This window comes from Aythya marila (assembly GCF_965140915.1).
Source record: "Aythya marila genome assembly, chromosome: 3".
Lineage (NCBI taxonomy): Eukaryota > Metazoa > Chordata > Aves > Anseriformes > Anatidae > Aythya > Aythya marila.
In genome coordinates this window covers 106,656,931-106,679,058 of record NC_139044.1, presented here as the reverse complement: position 1 = coordinate 106,679,058, position 22,128 = coordinate 106,656,931, and the positions used below count along the sequence as shown (strand labels likewise).

General features: G+C 36.6%; 1 protein-coding gene across 2 annotated transcripts; it reads right to left on the bottom strand.

Annotated features, from left to right (window-relative positions):
* Nucleotides 1-871: 871 nt before the first annotated feature.
* On the bottom strand, nt 872-21,063 carry DDX1 (DEAD-box helicase 1). 2 transcript variants are annotated; one of them, XM_082757262.1, is made up of 26 exons: nt 21,001-21,063; nt 19,126-19,177; nt 18,075-18,138; nt 17,348-17,377; nt 17,005-17,101; nt 16,139-16,186; nt 15,921-16,004; nt 14,935-15,018; nt 14,424-14,500; nt 13,059-13,131; nt 12,874-12,950; nt 11,974-12,088; nt 11,369-11,507; nt 10,522-10,582; nt 8,969-9,067; nt 8,194-8,283; nt 7,451-7,639; nt 4,974-5,025; nt 4,679-4,825; nt 3,913-4,004; nt 3,227-3,299; nt 2,763-2,835; nt 2,604-2,646; nt 2,283-2,378; nt 1,521-1,641; nt 872-1,220 (listed from the first exon to the last, which is right to left on the bottom strand). In XM_082757262.1, exons 1-26 carry the CDS (start codon nt 21,014-21,016, stop codon nt 1,090-1,092), a joined length of 2,223 nt encoding a protein of 740 aa, XP_082613388.1. In that variant the 5' UTR covers nt 21,017-21,063; the 3' UTR covers nt 872-1,089. The 2 variants fall into 2 exon arrangements, with proteins under 2 accessions (XP_082613388.1, XP_082613389.1); XM_082757263.1 differs by lacking the exon at nt 21,001-21,063 and adding an exon at nt 18,218-18,289 and having other exon boundaries at nt 873-1,220.
* Nucleotides 21,064-22,128: the final 1,065 nt, after the last annotated feature.

Below are 22,128 nucleotides of genomic sequence, written 5' to 3'. Positions count from 1 at the left end.
AGAAATCCGTGTATTTTATTAGGCTAGCTAGGACTCAGTCTACCTTCTCCAAATAACACCAGGGGGATGGGAACATTTCTTTATTCAACTGGATTTTTTTTATTATTTTTTTTTACAGCTTCCTGCAAGCAGATTGCATGTTTTTTCTTTTGCGACTAGAACTCTTCACGAAGAATGCAAAATGTTACTTCTCTTCCTGGTTATCAGACATTCCCAATGACCTTTGATATTTAAGTGACAGAATTTGCAGGTAAAGTCACTGAAGTTTTCTTAACTAATATCTGGGGAAAGTCACTAGAGAAAGACAGAAGTTAAAAAAAAAATCAAATTAGACAACAACTTCATCTGAACAAACGAAAGCCACACGAAAACAGTGTGAGAGGCACTGAGTACTTTAACCTATCCTACTTCATGACAGATTTTCATGCAGACTTATAAACTGCTTTGATGCTAGTGCAATACTTCTGTATAAACTCAAAATAATGTAGAGTTCTTTGTACAAGATCAGCTGCACAAGTTTAAGACATCACCTTAGAGAAATCTGATCTTAGAGAATCAAAACACTCAGCCAACATTTTGGCTTTGGAATAACTCAGTTCTAAATACATACTTCCTGAAGTTGTTTTTTATTTCTATTTTTTTTACTTCAATATCTTAAATATAAGCATCTATCTACAACTGAATGCACTTTTAAATAGCACAGCATTAAAAATGACAGTACAGAATTAATGAAGTTTTTTACATATACTTTGCAAAGAATTAAACTGTCTTCCAGATTCGCTTAACTATACTTGTATTATCAATGAATCAAAAACCTATGGAAAGAATGATTCTGCAAATTATTCTGCAAATTAACTCTTAAGGAAAGACAAAAGAAAATCAACAGAAACCATTCTTTGATTTCTTTTATTTTTATCAAGCCAACACCTAATACAGAGTTAACAACGCTGAACAAGCTGTTCATCATGCAAGAAGTATATTGAATTTTAATCCTTTTCTTACTACTGCTACTCAATAGACAGTACAAGATTTTTGTATTTCTAGGGTAGAATATTTATTAACTCAAGCCTTGTCTCAAGTGTGACACAATCAGAATGTTCTGAACAGCTGGTTAGGAAGATAGCCAAGATGCAAGAAAGATGTCTGAGCCTCCTTTTCAAGGGCAGCCAACTCTTGTACTGTAGGCGCCAGAATATCCACATGGCCTTTATAGAGTCCACCTGCCAAAAAAGACCCAGTCTAAGTGATATGTTCAAAGCCATTTGTCAGCAGAACTAGTAACATTCACCAACAGTCATTCAGAAAGTTTAAAAAAAGTTTAAGTTAACTATAAAAACAGGTATAAACACACTTGGGCTGCTTGCGACCCAGAGGCTGTATTGGAACAAATGCATGAGACAGCAAAGAATTAACTTTTTTTTTTTAATCCATGAATTTGTCATTACGAAGCAGAAAACAACAACAAAAAAAACTAGATACTGTATAGCAGCATAACTCAAAAGTTTTTTTTTTTTCCTTACCACCAAGGGCTCTTTTCTGCCCATATGTAACCTTCCCATCAAAGTCATCTACTGGCACTTTTATATCTGGTTCAATTTGGGCAATAGTGCAGTTTAAGTGTTCTTCAATCTCCCCCAACAACTAAAAGAAAAAATAAATTAAATTACACTTATGCTCTAAGACTCCAGTTATAACAGTCTTTTTTTGAATGCCATTCAAACAGCATCAACAAAAACTATATATAGGAAACAACGTAGGCTTGGAGACCAAAGACTAATTTTTCCAAATTCAATACACTACTTACAGAAAGTATAATTTGCATAGCTCTCTAGTTTCCTCTTCAAATGGAAGTAAAGTTATAAACACCTCGAAGATAGATCTGTACTTCAACTAAATGGTTAAAACAGACTATAATCCAGTCTTTTAGAGGAAATCACAGAGTCAATCACAGAAAGGCTTGGATTAGGAGGGTTCTTAGAGATCATTTAATCCCAACCACACTGCCACGGACAGGGGCACCTCTCTTTATACCTCTCTTTATACCAGGTTGCTCAAAGCCCCATCCAACTTAGCCTTAAACACTGTCAGGGATAGGGCATTCAAAGCTTCTCTGAGCAACCTGTTCCAGTGTCTCTCTATCCTCATACTAAAGCACTTTTTTTAGTTTAAAACCATTCCTCCTTGTCCCATCAATACAATCCCTGATAAAGAGTTCCTCCCCAGCTTTCTTGGAAACCCCCTTAAGGTACTGGAAGAACATTCTGGTCAAGCAGAAGTTTTACCTGCATCTCATTGTACCATATAGTACAACCACCTTCTTCCTTCAGTCTAGTATTGTAACATCCTTTTCCACGACTACTGCATACATGATACCAAACCTAGAAATAAGGGAAAACAAACTTTTAAACTTTGAGAAATAGTTTAGTATATTCATTTTTATAGTTCTAGCATGGAAAATAATCTAGATATCTTTCCAGAGTTCCTTTCAGTTAAGGAGGAAAGAAGCAGCAATTTTCCAATGCAGGCTGTTAAAGTCAGGCATCAGCTGTGAATGGAACTTCAGTAAATAGCATCTGTTCGATTTTGCTTTGGAGTGTAATTACCTTTTCTTTTTCTTTTGCCACAAGGGAGATTGCCAGACCCATCCTGAAATAATGGGGGGAAGAAAGAGAAAAATGTGTTTCAACAGCTATTGCCAACTTATTAAAAGCAAAAAAAAGAAGTCCAAAAATGTATGGTGTCTACTCTGAACACATACATACCTTTCAGCTCGGCCTACTCTCCCAATTCGGTGAACATAGTTCTGTTTTTCATCAGGGAGCGTGACGTTGATAACTGTAGAAGACACAATCCACGTAACGTGTGTGCATATACTTACACATTTTATACATATGCATTTTATATTTATATATGCACTTTACATACACATATATACATATACACACACACTTTAAATACGTGAGCTAATGTTACAGATCACACAACTAAAGTAAATATGCTTTTGATCACTGCACTCCTTCTTCTTAGCCCGTATACACACTATCAAATGTGAACTTAACATTCTGTTAGAGCAGTTACAGGTGTCATTACCCACCTGTGCCACCTACATTTAAGGCTTCCACCATAAAATTTCTTCCCCATTACCTGTTTTAATTCGTTGAAAGGACTGAAAATATATTAAAGCCATATAGAAATTCAATAGCTTGGTTTAAGAGTTATATCTTACCATAGGGAACACCATGAATATCAATTCCTCTAGCTGCAACGTCCGTGCAGATCAAGAAACGGACATCTCCCCTCTGAAAACATAGTTATTACAAGTGGTGAACTAAGTAAACCGAACCAAAATCCAAGCACTAAAACAGCAGCAGTTGTTCCCGTTTACTGTACCTTGAAGGCACATCTGTACATTTACACAATACTCCAAATAAAGCTCTTCTGTAGTACAACAGTGCTTTCTGAACATGAATGGCTTGGTCAGTTTACATCCTTATTTTTTCCCAGCAAGATAAGGCAAATATAAATCAATAAATGTCTTAAAAAAAAAAAAAACAACACAAACCCAACAGTTTAGTATTTAAACTATCATTTGATTTGTTTTTTAATATTCAAGATCCAGTAATTTTAGAAAATAATGATCTGTTACAGAGCTTAAATTTAGGTTTACTTGTAAGTAAACCTATCTCTACCCTATTAATGAAAATATCAATGAAAACTCAGAGGTCATGTTAACTGAATATAGATTTCCACTTAAAAGAAACTGCATCTTATAATTTTAGAAGTTCTAGAGTTTTAGAGTTATAAAACATCCAAACCCATTTTAATTTAAATTGAGGGCACGTATTAACATACAAGGTCTGACTTCAGTTATTAGGAAATGAGGGAAAAGCCTGCTAGAATCTGCTGCATCACCTTAAATCTCTCCAGGTTCTGTTTTCTTTCTTGAGGTTTTCTGTCACCATGCAGACAGACACATGAGAACTGATGTCCCTTCCTATCAGGGCCTGAAAGAGTCACCATGCATTAATAACATCACATATAAGGTATGGCACAACACGATACAGCAGTGAAAGAAGCACAGGTGGGGAAAAGTCTCAGCTTGGGGGAATTTCCCTTGATTTATTATCATAAAACAAACTTCTAGTTACTGATACAGGCATTGGTAAAAACAAGATAATTAAACAGCTTTCCTCCCCCCTCACCAGAAGGGTTTTGTGCAGACATTTCCTCACCCCTTTCTAGTCTAAACGTCCCTTTCTTTCCCCAGATACATCTCTTTACCTTTCTCCTTGTGTCTTATTTCAACCCTCCTGTGTGCTCTCATATTTCTCCTTCTCTCTCCTCGTATTTGTATTTCTGTGCATCCTCACATTCCCTCCTGTGTTAAGAGCAACTACCTCTCATTCTTGCTTACATTTCAGTAGAGGCCCCATACATCTCTCTTACTGGTTCAAATTTCGGCACACAATGGGTTGTTACTACCCACTTCAAAGCTGCCTAGAACTGGTATTCGTGGCTTCCTCCCACACTGGAGTGAGCCGTGACTTTTATGCCCTATGTTAAAAAACTTGGGCACAGTCTTATTTGTGTGATATCTGAATATCAATGACCTCATCATAAAGTTGTCTTTAAAATAAGCAGAGAAGGGAATAGAATAGAGTTCTGGTGAAAATACTACCTCCGCCCTGTTGGATGAAGTACTGCTCCATATTATCACAATCTATTTTTGTCCTGCAGAAAATAATGGCTTGGTCCATCTTGTGCTCTTTGATTGCCCGAACAGTGTACTCTCCCTTCAGAATTTTGATAGCTTCAGACCACATTTCTAAGTTAAAGAAAATATTTTTATTCAATTATTTAAAAATACAAAAAGCCTTTAAACAGTATGCACTTAAAGATCTCTAGCCTTTGAGTAGACAGGTAAACATTTACTAGCAGAGCTGGTAAACTACACCCTCATTTTTTTTTTTTACCTGGAGTGTTAGCACCAGGACGTGTATTGTCTTTTGCATGTACTTCATCAGTCTAGGAAAAAAACACAAACAACCTTCAGCCACTTCATTGTAGCAGTAGCTAAACCACATTCAATCACAAGAATGGAGGAAGAAAACCTACCACCAACTACTTAGAATTTACTCAATGTTTCTAATAAAAACCTGCATCATCCTCTCAGCTCTGCAAAGACTTTCCTCAATCAACCCATTAGTCACTAAAAACCCTCTTTCTGTTCATCAGCAGGCCTTAAGAACCAAATTCCAGACACAAGACCAGCTGCAATTCATTTATCCTTTTGAATGGAATCGATTGTTTACACTCAAAATCCTGAAACTTCACTTATTGTGACTGCTTCTAGCTAAGAAATAATTTTAAAATGAGATTTAATATCCTAGATTTCTTTTTAAATAAAATAATGAAATTAATGTTGTTCTTAATCGTCTAAAATGCTTGAGACAGCAGGACTGGCTCCATTACATAGAGATAACTCAGATTCTGAAGTTCACACTAACCCTCCCTTGTAAGTTTAAAAAAATATTCAGGCATTAAATGTACCGTTCACAATACTATAACCTGAGAACAAACATTAAAGAGCCTTGAACTTAAAATAAATAAAATATCCTTTCAACTAACTGTTTTTTGGTAAGACAGCAGAAACAAAACAATAAGCATGGCAAAGATATTCACCCTTTTTTAAACAACTAAGAGATAGAAGATGAACTTGAAGCGTAGGCATGTGTTACCTAAATAAATTTTAATTAAAAAAAAATACAGAAACAAGTAGTTGTGCTATCTTGGATTTTTGTACATGCCTATGAATTTCTTTGATTTATGAATAAATTCATGCATGGAATGGAAAAGTCACTAACTCTTTAGAATGAGTTCAGGTAAGATCATTAGACAAATTGTGATGTTACATGCAAAATTCTTCTTAAGTCATGTGAAAATTACAGTTACTTGAAATCCTTCCAGTACTTAGAAGACATATTACCTAAAATTATTTTATTTAAATATTTGTTTTCACTTCAAACTCCAATTAATTGACCAAGCCACATAGATTCAAATCCACAAATGAAGAGTACCTTGAAGAACCAAAACCTCACAAAACAGAACCACAGAATGGTTGAGGTTGGAAGGGACCTCCAGAGATCATTTAGTCCAACCAGCGTGCTCAAGAATGGTCACCTACAACATGTTTCACAGAGTCAAAATCTGCCCAGATGTGACCATCTCCAGAGAAGGAGACTCTACAACCCTCTCTGATAGAGATCTGTCTCACCTTAAAATAACAACCTCAGAAGAGGGGGGCAAGACACAAAATGTGTATGCACCTCTCATGGCAGACAAGACTAAGAATTTTTCTTTTATGATCAACTGCCTTTTAGAACATTAGACAATGAAAAAAAATCACTCTGGCTTTATGGGACAAGAAAACCTCACTTGGATATGGTCCAACATACTAAGCAAAACCAAGTCATTAGACCACACTTCATGGAGGAAAATACTTAACTCCATTTAAGTTAAAAATTACTTTTCAACCTTATGTAATTTTGTGCTAATCTAAGCATTCTGTTCTACCACCAGACAAGTTAATCTACCTTTAACTGAAGAAACATTTTCAATCTAAACACAAAGCTGGTTCATATAATGAAAAGTAAAATTATTCATGTAGATCTGAAAGCAATAGAATAATCATTGCTAAATCATAAGAAACTGGTTGTTTGTATGTTTTTTTCCTATATTAGAATCAGATACAAACCTAAAATACCAGTGAAGTGAACTTATGTTAAGACTTAACTAAAACGCTCTAACAGACCTAAAAAAGGGAAGTTCCAGAGACAGCAAGATGTTAAGAAAACCTACGGATCCTAAGCACATATGGGTTCCTAAAAAATAAAATACAGCTCCAGGTTATCCAGAGCTTGAAAACTAAAGGCTTCAACAACAAGCTTCCCACCTGAACAGGTGTCATGTGAATGCAAAATTTAAACCCAAGATTCAAATGTAGTTTGAGATTAAATCCATTCCTCTAAAAATTGTTCATTTCACATGCATCTTTCTGTAAAGTGCTTATTTTTTTCCTCCTATCAAAAGTATGTTGGGAAGTTTACCTGTCTATTGTGAATGATGAGAAGGAAGAACCAGTGAAGCTGTTAGCTGTGACCATTAGCTGTGAAATGACTGAATAAGCAGTATGGTGCCATTGCTCTCTACCTCGAAAAGGTAGTACTACTCCATCAGTATTTTCCCCAATCATGTTCATAAGACTATACCATTAAAAAACTGTTGTGACATTACAAACATCAGGCCGCTAACTAACATGGAACAAACATTTCAGAAACACTGAACTTTCAATAGCTGGCAAAGATCCTACAACACTGGGCCTCAACCCTGCATATTAAATAAGTAAACATTCACAAACAAGTAATCTAAGTTCCACTTATAGACCACTTACTCTGATATGATTCTTGCCAAGTCTTTCCCAGAGTTTATCAGCTTTTGGATTAACAGGCACAACTACATGGTGTACAGTTTCGGGGACAGAATCTTCTCCTTTCAGATCAACCCAGGTGGGAAAATGCATGATCTTTTCAGACAGCTTTTTCACATCAAAAGAATGCAGTGTTGCAGAACACACGATCACCTGAGAAGAAAAAAAGCCACATGAATACCACCAAAGATCAGATTCTCCTAGAACAAAAAAAAACAAAAACAAAATGAAAAAAGTAGAACTGCAAGAACGTCATGTGGTAGCTGAATAGCACCCTGCAGCACAACAGTGTCTCCCAAACTGGCTATCCTCATCACAGCATCTACTCTGCTGATGAGTCAAGACAAAGTTACTGAATTATTCTCTTAGAGAAACACAATCATTTAAGAGGAAGAAAGCAGAATTACTGAGAAATGATTATTAGAGCATTAGAAAGAGTGTAAGTAATCACTCATTTTTCAGATACGTTTGTATCATGTAACCCAAATACTGATAGACACTGGACTTCAAATCTAGGATCCTAAAAATATACGTTTGCAAGCAATTACTGAACCCAATGAACAAGTGCTACTTGTGGACAAGAAGTGTAACGAAGAATAAACTACTTCAGAGAAGAAATGTTCCATATCATGCAACAGTCAACAACTGACAGCAGGGCACACCACAAAAAAAACACAAAAAAAACAAAACAAGAACAAACTCTATACCTGAAGTCGCTTTCCATCTGAAGTGATCTGAGGAATTTGACTATGGATCCTGTTTATGAAATCTGAATAACCTTGGAGAAGAAGGCCATCCTACACAGGAATAAAACGAGAGAAAAAAGGTGCAGTTCTTATTTGTCAGCCTACATACCTCAGCCAAATAACCAACACACTTGTAGTCTCAACAGTTCTACTCATTTAATTAACTGAACAGCTCAGTGCATACTCAGGATATTACTACTACTAAGGAGGAAAAAAAATGAGTATTTTCAAGCACAGCTGCTATGCTTCAGAAGAAATTAAACATCTGCTTCAGCTGCTTCTCCTAGCTAATACTCCTTGGCACGTTACGTGAACACTTAGCTATACTACAACAGATCAAAGTAAGAAAGAGAGGCACTCATTCCACAGCATATTGAGTAGGACATACACTGGCTTCATGACCTGCTGGGTAATCAAAACACTTACCTAGTCTTAGTCCTTTCAAGTTTCCTGAATATTATGCTGGACAGAGACAGGGACTTATTTCACTAATCTTATAAATACAGACTAAAACATACTTCTCTATTAGGTAAAATAGAAACATCTTTACAGAGAGGCAACAAGAGGAAGTTGTGTAGTTTATTACACTTAAACAACAAGGAGATTAACCTGAACTACTCTAGAATTAGCTAACTTAAGCACCAAATGCTACAGAGCAATGTTGTTTCATTACAACTAAGAAATGTTATACTGCATTTAAGAACAGCACTTGAGTATCATTTAGTTCTCTACATACAGCTTCATCCAGAACGAGGAATCTAACTTGAGATAAATTAAGCTTTCCTGTTGAGACCAGGTCATCCAGTCTTCCAGGAGTTCCAACAACAATATCCACCTATGAAATACAGAAGAGCATTAATTGATCCCATAGCTAACTTGGAGGCACCAGCTTTGCTTAAACTTCAGTATGTGAAGCAATCAGCTGTATGATATCCTATTTTCTATGAATTACAACCACAGATTGCTAGAATAATTTGTATTGGAGGGACATCTTGTAGTCATCTGGTCCCCATATGACATACGTCACAACCAAAGGACAACTTCCAATTTGCTTTAGGATTCTCAGGACCCTGCCCAGTAAAATTTTGACATCTTCAAGGGCAGAGACTCCATAAGCTCTCCAGGCAACAGATCCGATTTTAAATAGGAATAAAATAAATTCAAGTATATTTCATATTTCCACAGTAAGAGAGTTAAAGTCTACCAACCATAGAAATATACTTCACAGAATCACAGAATTTCTAGGTTGGAAGAGACCTCAAGATCATCGAGTCCAACCTCTGACCTAACGCTAGCAGTCCCCACTAAACCATATCCCTAAGCTCTACATCTAAACATCTTTTGAAGACTTCCAGGGATGGTGACTCCACCACTTCCCTGGGCAGCCTGTTCCAATGCCTCACAACCCTTTCAGTAAAGAAGTTCTTCCTAACATCCAACCTAAAACTCCCCTGGCGCAACTTAAGCCTATTCCCCCTCGTCCTGTCACCAGGCACGTGGGAGAACAGACCAACCCCCACCTCGTTACAGCCTCCCTTAAGGTACCTATAGAGAGCGAAAAGATACTTAAGATCTTGCAAGATGGAAGGGTTCACCATCACAAATTTATCGTATAATCATTTAGGTTGGAAGAGACCTTCAAGATCACCTAGTCCAACCCATGACCTAACACTAACAAGTCCACTAAGCCATAACACTGTGATTCATATCAAAGTCTAGCAATCTTCCAGTTCAAGCCTGCTTAGGAGAAATGTCTGATTTTGGCAGCTAGAGACACTGAAAAAACTCCTTAACAGTGATTGAGTCTCACTTTTGTGCCTTGAATAAAGGCACAGTTGTCCCTAAGGGACAACTGAATTGACTGTACATTCCGTGCTGCAGAAACTAAGCTGGGTCCTTCTGCGTAGGATTGGTTTTTGGTGTAGCTTGATGTGGACAATTGCAGAGCAGTTTTATTTGCATACACATGAAGAAGTTAGTAAGAAACCTGTCTCTATCCTGATAATTAACAACAAATATTAAGTTACACTTCTATTTTAAAATTTTCAGCAGTACTCAATACCTAACAGAATTTGATCAAATACCATAAGCATTTGCAGTGAGAGTTGCCATGGAAATGAAATGAAAAAAGCTAATACAGCACAGTATGAGCTTGCTATCAGCTGCATGGTCTCTTTTTAGCAGGTTTACAGAAGTCACAGGAAGTATTATTACTGTTCTCTAGGGACAGCATGAGTTATTTAGAACCTAAACTATTAAGTCGTATGAACAAAAATAAATACAACTTACTCCTTGTTCCAGCACAGAGAGTTGATCTCTTGCAGCAACCCCACCAATAATCAGCAGTTCCCTAAAACAAACATTACATCAATGTATTTTGACATTTGGTAATTTTTTTGTTATATTCAGGAGAGAAAGTAACAGGCTGAAGACTGATTCCACTATTAATAGTGATTAACATTTCTGAACCGTAATTAGGAGCAAAACACTAAAAAATAAAAATTCTTCCTCTTATATAGCATATAGTACTTTGAGAAAGTTTTCAGTTGTATTTTAATTCATTATTTTATTATTGTTGTGAAATTAGTTAATGTTAAATATTTAATACCTTTAGAAAAATGATCTGTTCCTTATAATCTTAAGGAAAATTTCACTTTCCAAGTTCCTTGTATTTTTGAAAGCTAGCAATGCAAATAGCCAAGCTAAATTAATCTTACATCTTAATTTGTCTCTCCCTATTACATGCTATTCCATTAAAAGCACTCTTGTGAACTGACTGTACTTTAATACGTAGACATGTCTTTCTTTTATAAGCACAATTTAAACAGGAAAAACTTTAGACTAAAGCATCCTGTAGACAAACTTTGTTATTTGGATTGCAATCCAGTGCTTGTAAGTGCAACATTTGTTCTGTGAACACCACAATGTAAGCAGAGCAGACCTTGTATATAGCCACCTGTTGGAGTCAGACTATAGTGTAAGAATTCGAAGATTGACTGGTAGCTGGTATTGCTGAGACTATTACCAGTAGCACTGCAGATTAAGGTCCATGTAGCAACAAAGTAGAACCCCACCCTCCAAGTCATGTCCATGGGCAATGTCATGAACACAACCTAAGTATCAGATGCGCTATTACCTTAATTTGGGATTATCAACATATTTTTTGAACTGCTTCACATTGTTCAAAGTTTGTTCTGCTAGTTCTCTCGATGGTTCAACAATCAATGCTTTTGGAGCATTTGGAAGGTTCTGTGTTTGAACCACTTGTGCATTTCCTAAGATTAAAAAAAAGAGCAGTTAGAGACAGACTACATACCTATCTTGGAATTTATTATTGTAAACAAACTTGTGATTCTAAATATTCCATAGAAGGGAATATTCTGCTTTAGATTAATATTCAAAAAATACAAGTCTTGCCATTACAATAGTATACTGGCTATGCAACATAATTTTTATCATACAGCTTAAAAACCAGACACTTGTTTTCCAAGTAGATACCCTGCAGTAACTTAAGAGAAGTTTACTCATCTGATACATTTCTAAAATTCCAAGCATAGGACTATTTGCAATTTACATTGAAGACAACCCTGAAGACTACTGAAAAAGCTCTAGTTTTGCTACCACTGAGGTGTTAGTATTCTAAGACCCTAAGTACAGCAGAAATTAAGAAATTGAAGTGATCAAAATGTGTATTCGGACAACCTTAAAATACAATGGAGAAATTTAAAGGTCAAACCTTACCTGCATGTTGTGATTTTACAACACTACCATCGGGAGCCTTGCAGAGTCCAATATAGCCATCTTTTGGGGGAAACTTGAAGTCTTCTTCGCCAAAATTGAATTTTAATTCAGCATTCTAGATTTCAACAAAATAGTCATACAGATTCAAGAGACCATGTGAAATTGTTTTTCATTTTACAAGTAGCTTCCCCCATGAGAAACCAGCTAGACAAAGAGGCGTGTGTGGAGATAAGGAATGCGTTTTTTCCCCTCCCTTCACATTCTCCTTCCCCAAGGAGTCTAAAGCCTGCCTGACAGTTTGTGCTTCATTCTACTTCTTCTACAAGAATATTATTTTATTCTACATCAAAGTATTCTTACAGTTACAGATATGCTGAAACTTTTATGATCTGTTTTATTCATATTTGACAACTAAGCATAATTAAAAAACAAGCCAATGTAATTTTTAGATGTGTACATTTCTCTGATCACCAAAAAGATGTGCTAAGCCCTTTACTCATCACCCCAGAGAGACTGAAGAAAACAAAGACACGCTATTAGATTTACAGAATGTTAAGAGTAAATGAAACAGGAAACTTAAGGGTTCAGGCAGACCACTTATAAAGCTGCTTTCTTATCTCTGTGGAATCACACTATACTGAAGTTTAATAAAGGTAATTCTTGCTCCAAGCTATTCTACCCTTACATTAAAGTTTTGGTATTTCAGTTTGAATTAAGATATTCAGTATTCAGCTTGAGGAGTCCTCAAAGTTAACGCACTGATGACCATTACAGTAGTGGATTACTAGTGCACAGAAAGAAAAATAGTAAAAGCATAACTACAGTAATTGTACAGTAGTTGCTCTATCAGAACTAGACCAGTTTTCTGGAACTCGCGCATTTGTGATATTCCTAAGTTACCTTCAGCACACAAGCTGCAAAGAGTGCCTGGTTCCTTATGTGTGGTGGGATTTCAAACGCAAGGCCAAGGTCTTTCCCTGAAAGTAGGGATCATTCAGTCAGACTCCGCATGTATGTGCATCCTCCCTCCCCAGCCATGTGAGCATTCAAGTTAAATTCCAAAGAATAAAGTGAAGAAAACTTACCATTTTTGGAAAATTTTATTTGTCCTTTATCTAAATCTAGATAACATCCAATTGTATCATGCATAGTGAATTCCTACAATGAAAAAAACTTTGTTAAACTCACAAATTTTGGGGTCGTTTATTGTATTAAAAAAAAAAACGGTGTTTGCATTCTGCCAACTTTTACAATTTTCATATTTCTCCCTACTAAACACTTATTTTCAGGAGAAGCAAGTTCTATTTTTACCCCAATATTACTAACATAAACAACATTCACATTTTTGATTACACATCTTCAAGCTGCCCAATTTATCTTAGATATTAAAACTGTTATTGCTGCTTTAAGTTGCTCAAATGCCTTTACAATGATAAATTCTAGTCATTTACCTGGAAGAATTCTGTATTATGAAGATGTGCATTAATCACGCATTTAGTAGCCAATGTAAATCCAAGTTTAGAGCATCAAAGACGAATAGAAACCTATCTTCTGGCTACTGAAAAGACTAACTCTCGTAGGAGGTATTAAATGTATGCTACAAATTTAAATACTTCATTTAAATCATTTTAAGTCTTTTCATTGTAAAGGTATTTAATAAAAACTTATATACTATGAAGTGCCTTTTCAAGTTCAACAGATCAGAAGTCACTTATAAAAGAAATAAAATAGCAAATTGTTAATACTGTAAAATTTTCAGCTTTTACTAATACCACAAAAAGACATTTCTACTGTGCTCTTCATATTTATATAAGCTATGCTTAAACATTCATGCACATAGAATGCACACTACACAAAAAACACCACAGATATTCCTGGTAGATGTTTTCAGAAGAGTGTATCAAGATATTTCTAATGGTATATCCAACTAACTGGCAGAAATTGAGCCTGACTTCAATACCTTATTGGCATACTTCAATACCTTACTGGCATTAAAGTACGTGTTTTGAGTTTTTCTGTGACTTCAATTGCCAGTATACAGGTTTCCATGCCCTTACTTTGACATCCACCAACGCATACAGATGGGATGTTATTCAAGCTAACACTAAAATAAGTCAAGAAATAAATCCAAGAGATCAGTTAACCACTAACCTATAACACACATAAGAGTTTTATCGTCTAAATAAATCAACATCTTTGTGGTCTAGCCACTATCATAAATCCAACATACTAACATGCTTTTGTTTGATCTAGTTAATGTGCTTTTGTCCAAAAATGCTTTGAGGTTTCATGGTATTTTTACTTAGCAACTTTACCTTAAAAATTTGGCACTGCTAGGAAAGCATTGATTGCTACAGCATGTAACCAAGATAAAAAATATTAAAAAAACAACATGAAGAAATTGAGAAATGAATTGCAATGTTCTTTATTAATAAGTAATTCAAACTTACCTCACCATAGCTGTCAAATTGCTTGTTGTGAGATTTCTTACCAGTGCCACCAAATCCAAAGCCAAATTTATCAGTGCCTGAAAACAAGGCACAGTACGGCCTTTTATTGTTTGGATGACAGGTTACATTCCCTCCCCCCACCTCCCTCCAGCTCCTCTTTGTCCATTATCATTTATATTGCCAACTGAAACTTTTACAATGTAAATAATAATACTCAGTGTTAACTGAAGACTCCTAGTTTTGATGTATTATAAAATAATCTTTGACCAGTATACTGGTACTCTAGTCATCTTCATAAAAAGACTGAAACAAAAGGAAAAACATCACAAAAACATAATCACCATCTATACAGATTTCTTCTTACAAGCAGAAGATCTCTACTAGTTTTGAATTCACTGATATTGCTAATCTTCCCAAGGAGTCCCTTCTCTGCAAGAAGAGAACAGGATTCCAGCCATTCCATAATGTCTACAGGATTCCAGTAGATCCACCTTCTTAAGATGAAACTCACCCAAATCTAGCGATGCCTGCATAGTTGACCAACCAACTCTGCACAAGCCTTGGTCATGACAAGACACTTCATAGTAGTATTTTCCTTTAAGGGAAAAAAGATAAAAAACACCTTAATTTCAATTTCATTGAGGTGGTTCAGTTTGGCAGTCCAGAATCACCAAATGTCTAACATTTCTACCCTACTGCGTTAGGGTGAAAGTGATCTGTAAGTACCTATGTACCTTGATGGAGAAACATGTACTGGAAAACAGCACGCCTAAGAGACGAAAAAGTATGTGCTCAGAGGTAGTGTGTGAAAGTCTTCAAATAACTACTAAAAACTGGTAAGCTAGTGATACCTGTGGTTCTCCAGAATCCACAGCATTTGATTAAACTCAAAACCCCAGGGGTCTGCTAAATCACTGCAAGACCACCAGCATGCACTAGCACTGACAACTTGCTGTATAACTTGACCTGCATTCAGTTGGTTGCCATGTACAGACTACATGCTTGTGTGCACACCTGATGAAATCAGACTGCTCAAGGGTCATTTTGAACACCCACCTAAAATTACTGGAGTGTCAGCATGACTCTCTGCTTCCAACTAAACAGTTGGGATTGGCCTCCCAACTTCAACCAGATAACCATGAAATCTGTGCACACATGTACCTATGGGGGAAATGATTGGAAGTACTGTGTGAATAGCTATTTCCTATTCATGACATTTAATAAAATATGTTCTAATAAACACCAGTTATGAATGCCTCACCTCTGACACAATCCCCAATCAGGAAAAGGCAGTTTACAAGATAAGGAGAGAAAAACAAACTAAAATACTTTATTTGCCTTTCGAAAGTCTTCAGCTAGCAGTAAATTGAGTAATGCCACATTTGCTTAGATAGAAAGTAAATTTGAAATGCGACTGTCTACATTAACAATAGGTGCTAAGTGCGTGTTTCAGCTGAGATTTTTAGGAGCCTCTGAAATATGTTGTTTTATAGCTACCTTTAGTCACGCCTCTAGTTGCTCTGCATCCATGCCATTCTTTTACTTCCCTGCTTTGGCAACACAGACCATCTGATCCAATTGCTGAAAATGACAAGACAGTTTTATACAGAAAATGATTTTTTTAATAGTTTTTTAAAGAAAGCTTTGTACATATTTTATTCTTTTTGTTTCACAATGTGAACATTTCAAATACAATAACAATTAAGATAACTCACCAAAAGCTGATCCTCTATCATATGGGTTCATCTGCCATTTATTGAGCACTAAGTTTGAAAGACAGAAAAAGAAAATTCTTTAAAGCAACAAGGTAAGCCTGGAGAACTCAAATTCAAATTTCACATTGTCTCTGCCACCTAGCTTAGTATTTTGGGAAGGCAGCCTTATTCCAAATCAATTCAAACCCTCTAGGTCAGCAAAGGCCTAAAAACTTAGTTAGAGATGCCTAATGCAAAGCTACTTTATGCAATTTTGAATTATTCCATTAAATGCAGCACAGATTAAATTGCTTAAAAATACAACTGAAAACAATAAAGACACTTATAAGGTAAGCCAGAGTGTAAATGAACTGCACTGTCAACACTGCAGCAGTCATTATCAGTAAAAACTGAAAGGTTAGTACTTTTAGTAACATTTTCAAAATTTTGTTTTTACAGTTATTGTTGGTGACAAGTCTCAATCTGTAACTACTACAGACTGAACACATTTACTAGCTTTCAAGTTGCAAGTCTATTTAAAAGGACGTCTATATTAGGCACTTGCATACTGTGCGAATAACACCATGATTACAATCCATACTATATCAGCAGGTTCTGGCCCTGCATATCGCCAACTCAGTTCAACATTTCCGAATTCAAATCTGCATAGCCCAATGCATCCCAGTTCTTCCCATTATTAACATCATTAAGTTTATATTTGTAATTTTATATTTTCTGAAGTAACTGTATTCTACTCATATTACCCCAAATTTTTAAAAAAGTATCTGTTCAACGGCAAGTCAGGCTACCTTTACTTTGTGGTGTTATGGAATTGACATGAATTAACAGCAGTCTAAACTTTGGAAGAGGGAAAGATGAAAGCTCACCTGCTCCACCAGTTTTAATAGTTGCTTTCCCTTTTTTCCCTTCCATCTGGTCCTTCAGTGTTTCATAAACAATCTGGATAACTGGAATGCTAAAAGCCTGAAATATAATGTTATTTTTCTTCCACCATCTATACAGGTATTTCCATATATACAGACAGTCTGGTTTTCAGTTGAAATACCCATAGCTTTGAAAGACTTTAAAGCATATCTAAGTGTATGTTTAAAAACATAGTCAAATGTATACATGTGCTCTCTGTATGCATACACAAACACCATGTATCTTACCACATAAAATACTTGTACATTTTACTACTTCCTATTAGAATTAAAATTGATTACTTACACCAGTTTTTCCACTGCCCGTTTCTGCAGCCTACAGGAAGAAAAATTTAAGTTTAATCAGAGTTACAGCTTCCACTCTAAGGATTGTTCTACAGCTCTATTTTAACAAACTATAAATTAAGGTTACTTTTACCTCTGCGTAATATAGAAGATCTTAAAGAGTAATACCACTGCTTCACAGAAATCAGACAAATACAAACACAAAACCTTTTCAATGCACTTGGAACATAACAGCTCCCAGAATTCACCAGGGGAGCTATCTATGTATGTCTGAGTTCTCAAGGTGCTACAGAAGATTATAGGAGGCATTACTCTGATTATAGAATCTGCAGAAAGCATGACACCCAAGTACGCCAATCGGGTATTTTTAAGGTTATTGAGACTGAAGCACTTGTTAAGACGGTATTTGTCACGTTTCATGCAGTTCTGTGTCAGGTGAAGAGTAGAGTAGGGGGGATCAGTTAGCTTTCACTCATGTAGCAGTGCCTGTCAAACTGTCAAGTTGTCAGAAACTGAAAGCCTATGAAGAATGAATTCCATCTGCAAGAACAGCTGGAAACACACCAGAAACTCTACAGTTTTTAGTTCAAGGATGTATTTTTCCACTTAAGGAGGACAGAAAAACAAGTGTAATTACAGACCCTTCTGGAAAGAAGGGTTCTGGAAACAGTGCACACTCAGGCAAGAGACACACACTTCCTTGGAACAGGGCTGTCCTGCATACATACCATAAGCACATCACCACCTCCCAGGATCAATGGGATAGATTCGGCTTGAATATCTGTAGGAAGACTATAGGAAAGAACACATTAATATAAATAGAGATTATCGGAAGAAAAAAAAAAAGATTTTTGCTTACACAAGAACTTACAGATATCACTTTAATGTATCAGTAATGTAAGATGCGAAATAGCAGGTGAAAGTTATTCCTCCTGGTTTGCTGCTGAGGAATTGAAGAGGTACAAATTTACACAGAGGGTTTGGAATAGCTGATGTACTTTGACAGGAAGTGACAAGTGGATGCAGCGAATTCAATTGCACCCCTAGAAGAGGTCCATATCTTACCTCACTATGCTAATGACAGAAGGAAAAGATTAATTATTGATTCACAGATTTCTTCCCTTCCAGTATGGTTCGCTTTTAAAGCCACTTACATAGTCCTCATTTACAAAATTCCTACTCAATACTGGAAAATAAATTAATGAAATAAATGTAACTAGTATCTTGAAACCATCTCAGCAAATTAATGCCACGTATACAGGAAAAGATTTACATAAAATTAAGACTATCCATACAGGTAACATTCATTCAAAATTACAATTCAAAACTAGCTTTAAAATACTGAATTTCAACCCAATAAGCAACTAACACCAGGAAGAATAACTCTGGTAAAATAACACACTCAGTCATCAACCCTGAAAAACACAAATTCAGCCTACAGTTTGGAGAACACTTACTGTCATTTAAATGACAGTATTTCATATAGCAATCCCACAACACATAGTAAATAAACCTGAAGCACAGGGGCTTTTCTCAAACAAATGACACTGAAGCATAAGCTGTCATACTTTGCTCGTCCAAGCTTATGCGTTACCACTGCAGTTACAGTTTGATCTTCAGCTGCTCACACTATGAGGAAATATAAGAGATGCAGCAATGATAAAAGGAAATATATATCCCTGCTGTTACATTACAAAAAAGTGGGTATTTTCAGAAGCACGTGATACATCACTGAAAGGCAAATTTGATTTTGCCAGGCCCAAAGGTAAGCCTACTTACAGCCAATCCATCTCCTCCACTGCTTGAGCTATCTCAGGCATAACACCCATTTCTGCAAGACAAAAATAATAATAATAATACAAAACACAAATAACAAGCAGTGTTAGTTACATTAACATAGCCCAGAATGAAATGTTTCCACTTGGAAATTTTCAATTACAAGCAAAAATAGATATATGTATTACGTTCTTTAAGCAAATGTTTACATGTTAGTCTTCACACTGTCACATGCTAATTTTCCATGCACACAGAAAGCCAGCGCATGACAGTGTATATATATATACACACCAAAAACTTGGTTAACACATACATATGCATACAGCCAAAAATCATTCTTACATTTGCTATAGTAATAGGAATACTACTAAAAAGTGGGGGAATGTTTTATTTTCATTGTTTTCAGAAAGCTTCAGTTTTCAGTTATTATTTTTTTACTCCTAAAGCCTCACACAAACCACATAATCAAAAAGTTTTTTCTTAGCAACAAGTTATTACTAATTGCAAATCAGAGATAAATTCCTTAAACAGTCTTTGCACTTTTAGCATACTTCCCATTTATGCTGATTAAGTTCTTTCAGTGCATACTAACAAATAAAACAACTAGCGATGACACAATATAAGTTTTCCTCCGCTATTTAATAAAAATAAACCTGTCCACCACCCAAACTTATCTTCAGGTCTAAAGAAGCTTCAGTATTTCCCTTGGTGATGATGTATGGTGATTGTCTGGGTGTGTATATAGGAAGAGGGAAACAACAGTACCAACAGTGATGTGTGCTACTTTAGGAAAAAAATCTTATGTTATGGTTTAGGCAGACATTTTAATCATGATAAGGCACTGAGTTTGTTTAGCGTGGGAAAGAGAAAGCTCAGGAAAGATCTTATTGCGTTCCACAACTACCTAACACAGGATGGGGCTGCTCCCAAAACGTTAGGAATCACTGCAATGCACAAAACAGTTGCCATAAGCTTCCTGTTGTAGAAACGACTCACAATAAGGTATCAGCCTTAACCTCCAAGCAGCCCCATTTACCAGGTACACGCATGCCACATATGCCCTAAAACCCAGCAAACCCATTGAGGCGAGCACACCTGCTGGCCTGCCAAAACCTGGGCAGCCAGAATAGCACCTGGGCCTTGAATAAGGAGGTACTGGGGAGGCATTGGGGAGGCAAGGACAATCCCCAGACATGGACTGTATATCTCGAAACAAGACACTGAAACTCATGATAAGGAAGCGGCAGACGGACAGAGAAACAAACGTAAGGACTATAAATCTCAAAACTGGACATTGGAATTCATTATAAAGGTACAACAAAGGGAAGAATTGGCAACAACCAGCTCTCGCAATTAAGAAACATGCCAATTCAGCAGATTCCTGACCAAAGGTGAAAAGTACACTGTGAGGAAGACTCGGGGTCTTCCTCCCAAAGACCCCTGCCCACGTCCCAAAGACCCCTGCCCACAATTCTTGGAAGGCTCTACGCAGGCGCAAGGTGCCAAAAGGCTAATTAGCATAAGAAGCGAGGGAAGGCGGGGATAGGTAATGCATATGTATAGGTGCTTGTAGAATATTGATAGATTGATTGTATAAATTCAAGACTGCTTTTTGTTTTGAGTATGCACGATAGGTGGAGAGATCCCCCGTGCATCCAGCGCTGCAATAAAGAATATACCACTTAAAGGAATTTCGGCTTCGATCTTTGAATCAGCCTCCCTAGGCCTACTGCGTAGCGATGCATATACGACAGTGAGCCCCTATTGCCCACCGGGAACCACCTCCTCATCTCCACCCCCACAAGGCCCCATCAGACCCAGACCCCAGAGGGGTCTCCCAGCGCTTGGCCGCCCCCGGCCCTGCCCCGCACCACGTACCCGAGAACGCCGCCATCTTAGCACTGCCAGCCTCCCCTCCCGCAGAGCGCAGGCGCAGCCCAGGGCAGCCGCTTTAGGGTGCCGGGGGACAGCAGGGAACGCCGCGCCGCACGTTCCGACCCCCGCCCGCTCGTGTGTGCATCGCGTATATAAGTCCGGGCTGCTACTCGGAGAAGGAAGAAAAAATTACTTTTTGTTGTTTTGCGGATTTTAAGTTTTTAAGGGTATACTCGGGTGACCTGCTCACGGATTTCTCGCCTTCCTGAAAGACTTTTTTTTTTTTTTTTTTTTTTTTTTTTTTCCTCCTGTCTTTTTTCTCTCCCCTTCGTGGAAAACCTCAGCTATCTTTGTGATACCAGGCCTGGTATTTAGAGCTTTACACAGATATTAAAGTCAGGAGAGCTGTTTGTTTAGTTTACAACTGTGGTAACTTACGATTTAAACTGTAAAGTGTCCCTTTACAGTAAGAATCTGCTTTACGTTTACATATGGCATTGTAATCTTCTGTGAGTTTTATTGTAATTCACGTTTGCATAGATTTTGGTAATAAAGATACTTGGTACAAAGTATTCTGAGTTTTCTGTGTATAGAAGTATCTTTGCAGCTAGATAACACGTGTGTACCTTCACACAGATAACACATCAGTTTATTTTACAGATTTATACATTCTTCTATGGTTTTTATGGAAGCTTCCATGCATTCTTCACAGTCTTTTGCCAAGATAACTTCTAGAGAAGTTAAAGGCAAGAATCTTTGGATTGTTACTGTTAAAATAAAATTAGATTCCAAATTAAAAACTGCAGCTTGTACCATTACAGCACAAAACAATAGTGCATTTGTCTACTACAAAACAATAGGGTATTTATCTAGTTTGTACATGCTAAGTGGAAGGCAAATAATAAAATATTACCTACCATTTTCAATTGTGAGCAGTCTTCTAAAGCAGTCCTCTGAAAAATATATTTAAAGGAGTAATAAATGAGGGCCTCTCTGACTATGTAGTTCTCTTGACTACATGTGTTGCAATCTGATTACTTTTTTTCATGTGGAGTTTTATTTCAGAACCTTTTTTTTTTTTTTAATGTTCACTGAGCCCTGTTTATTGCTAATTTACAATGCAGAAAATGT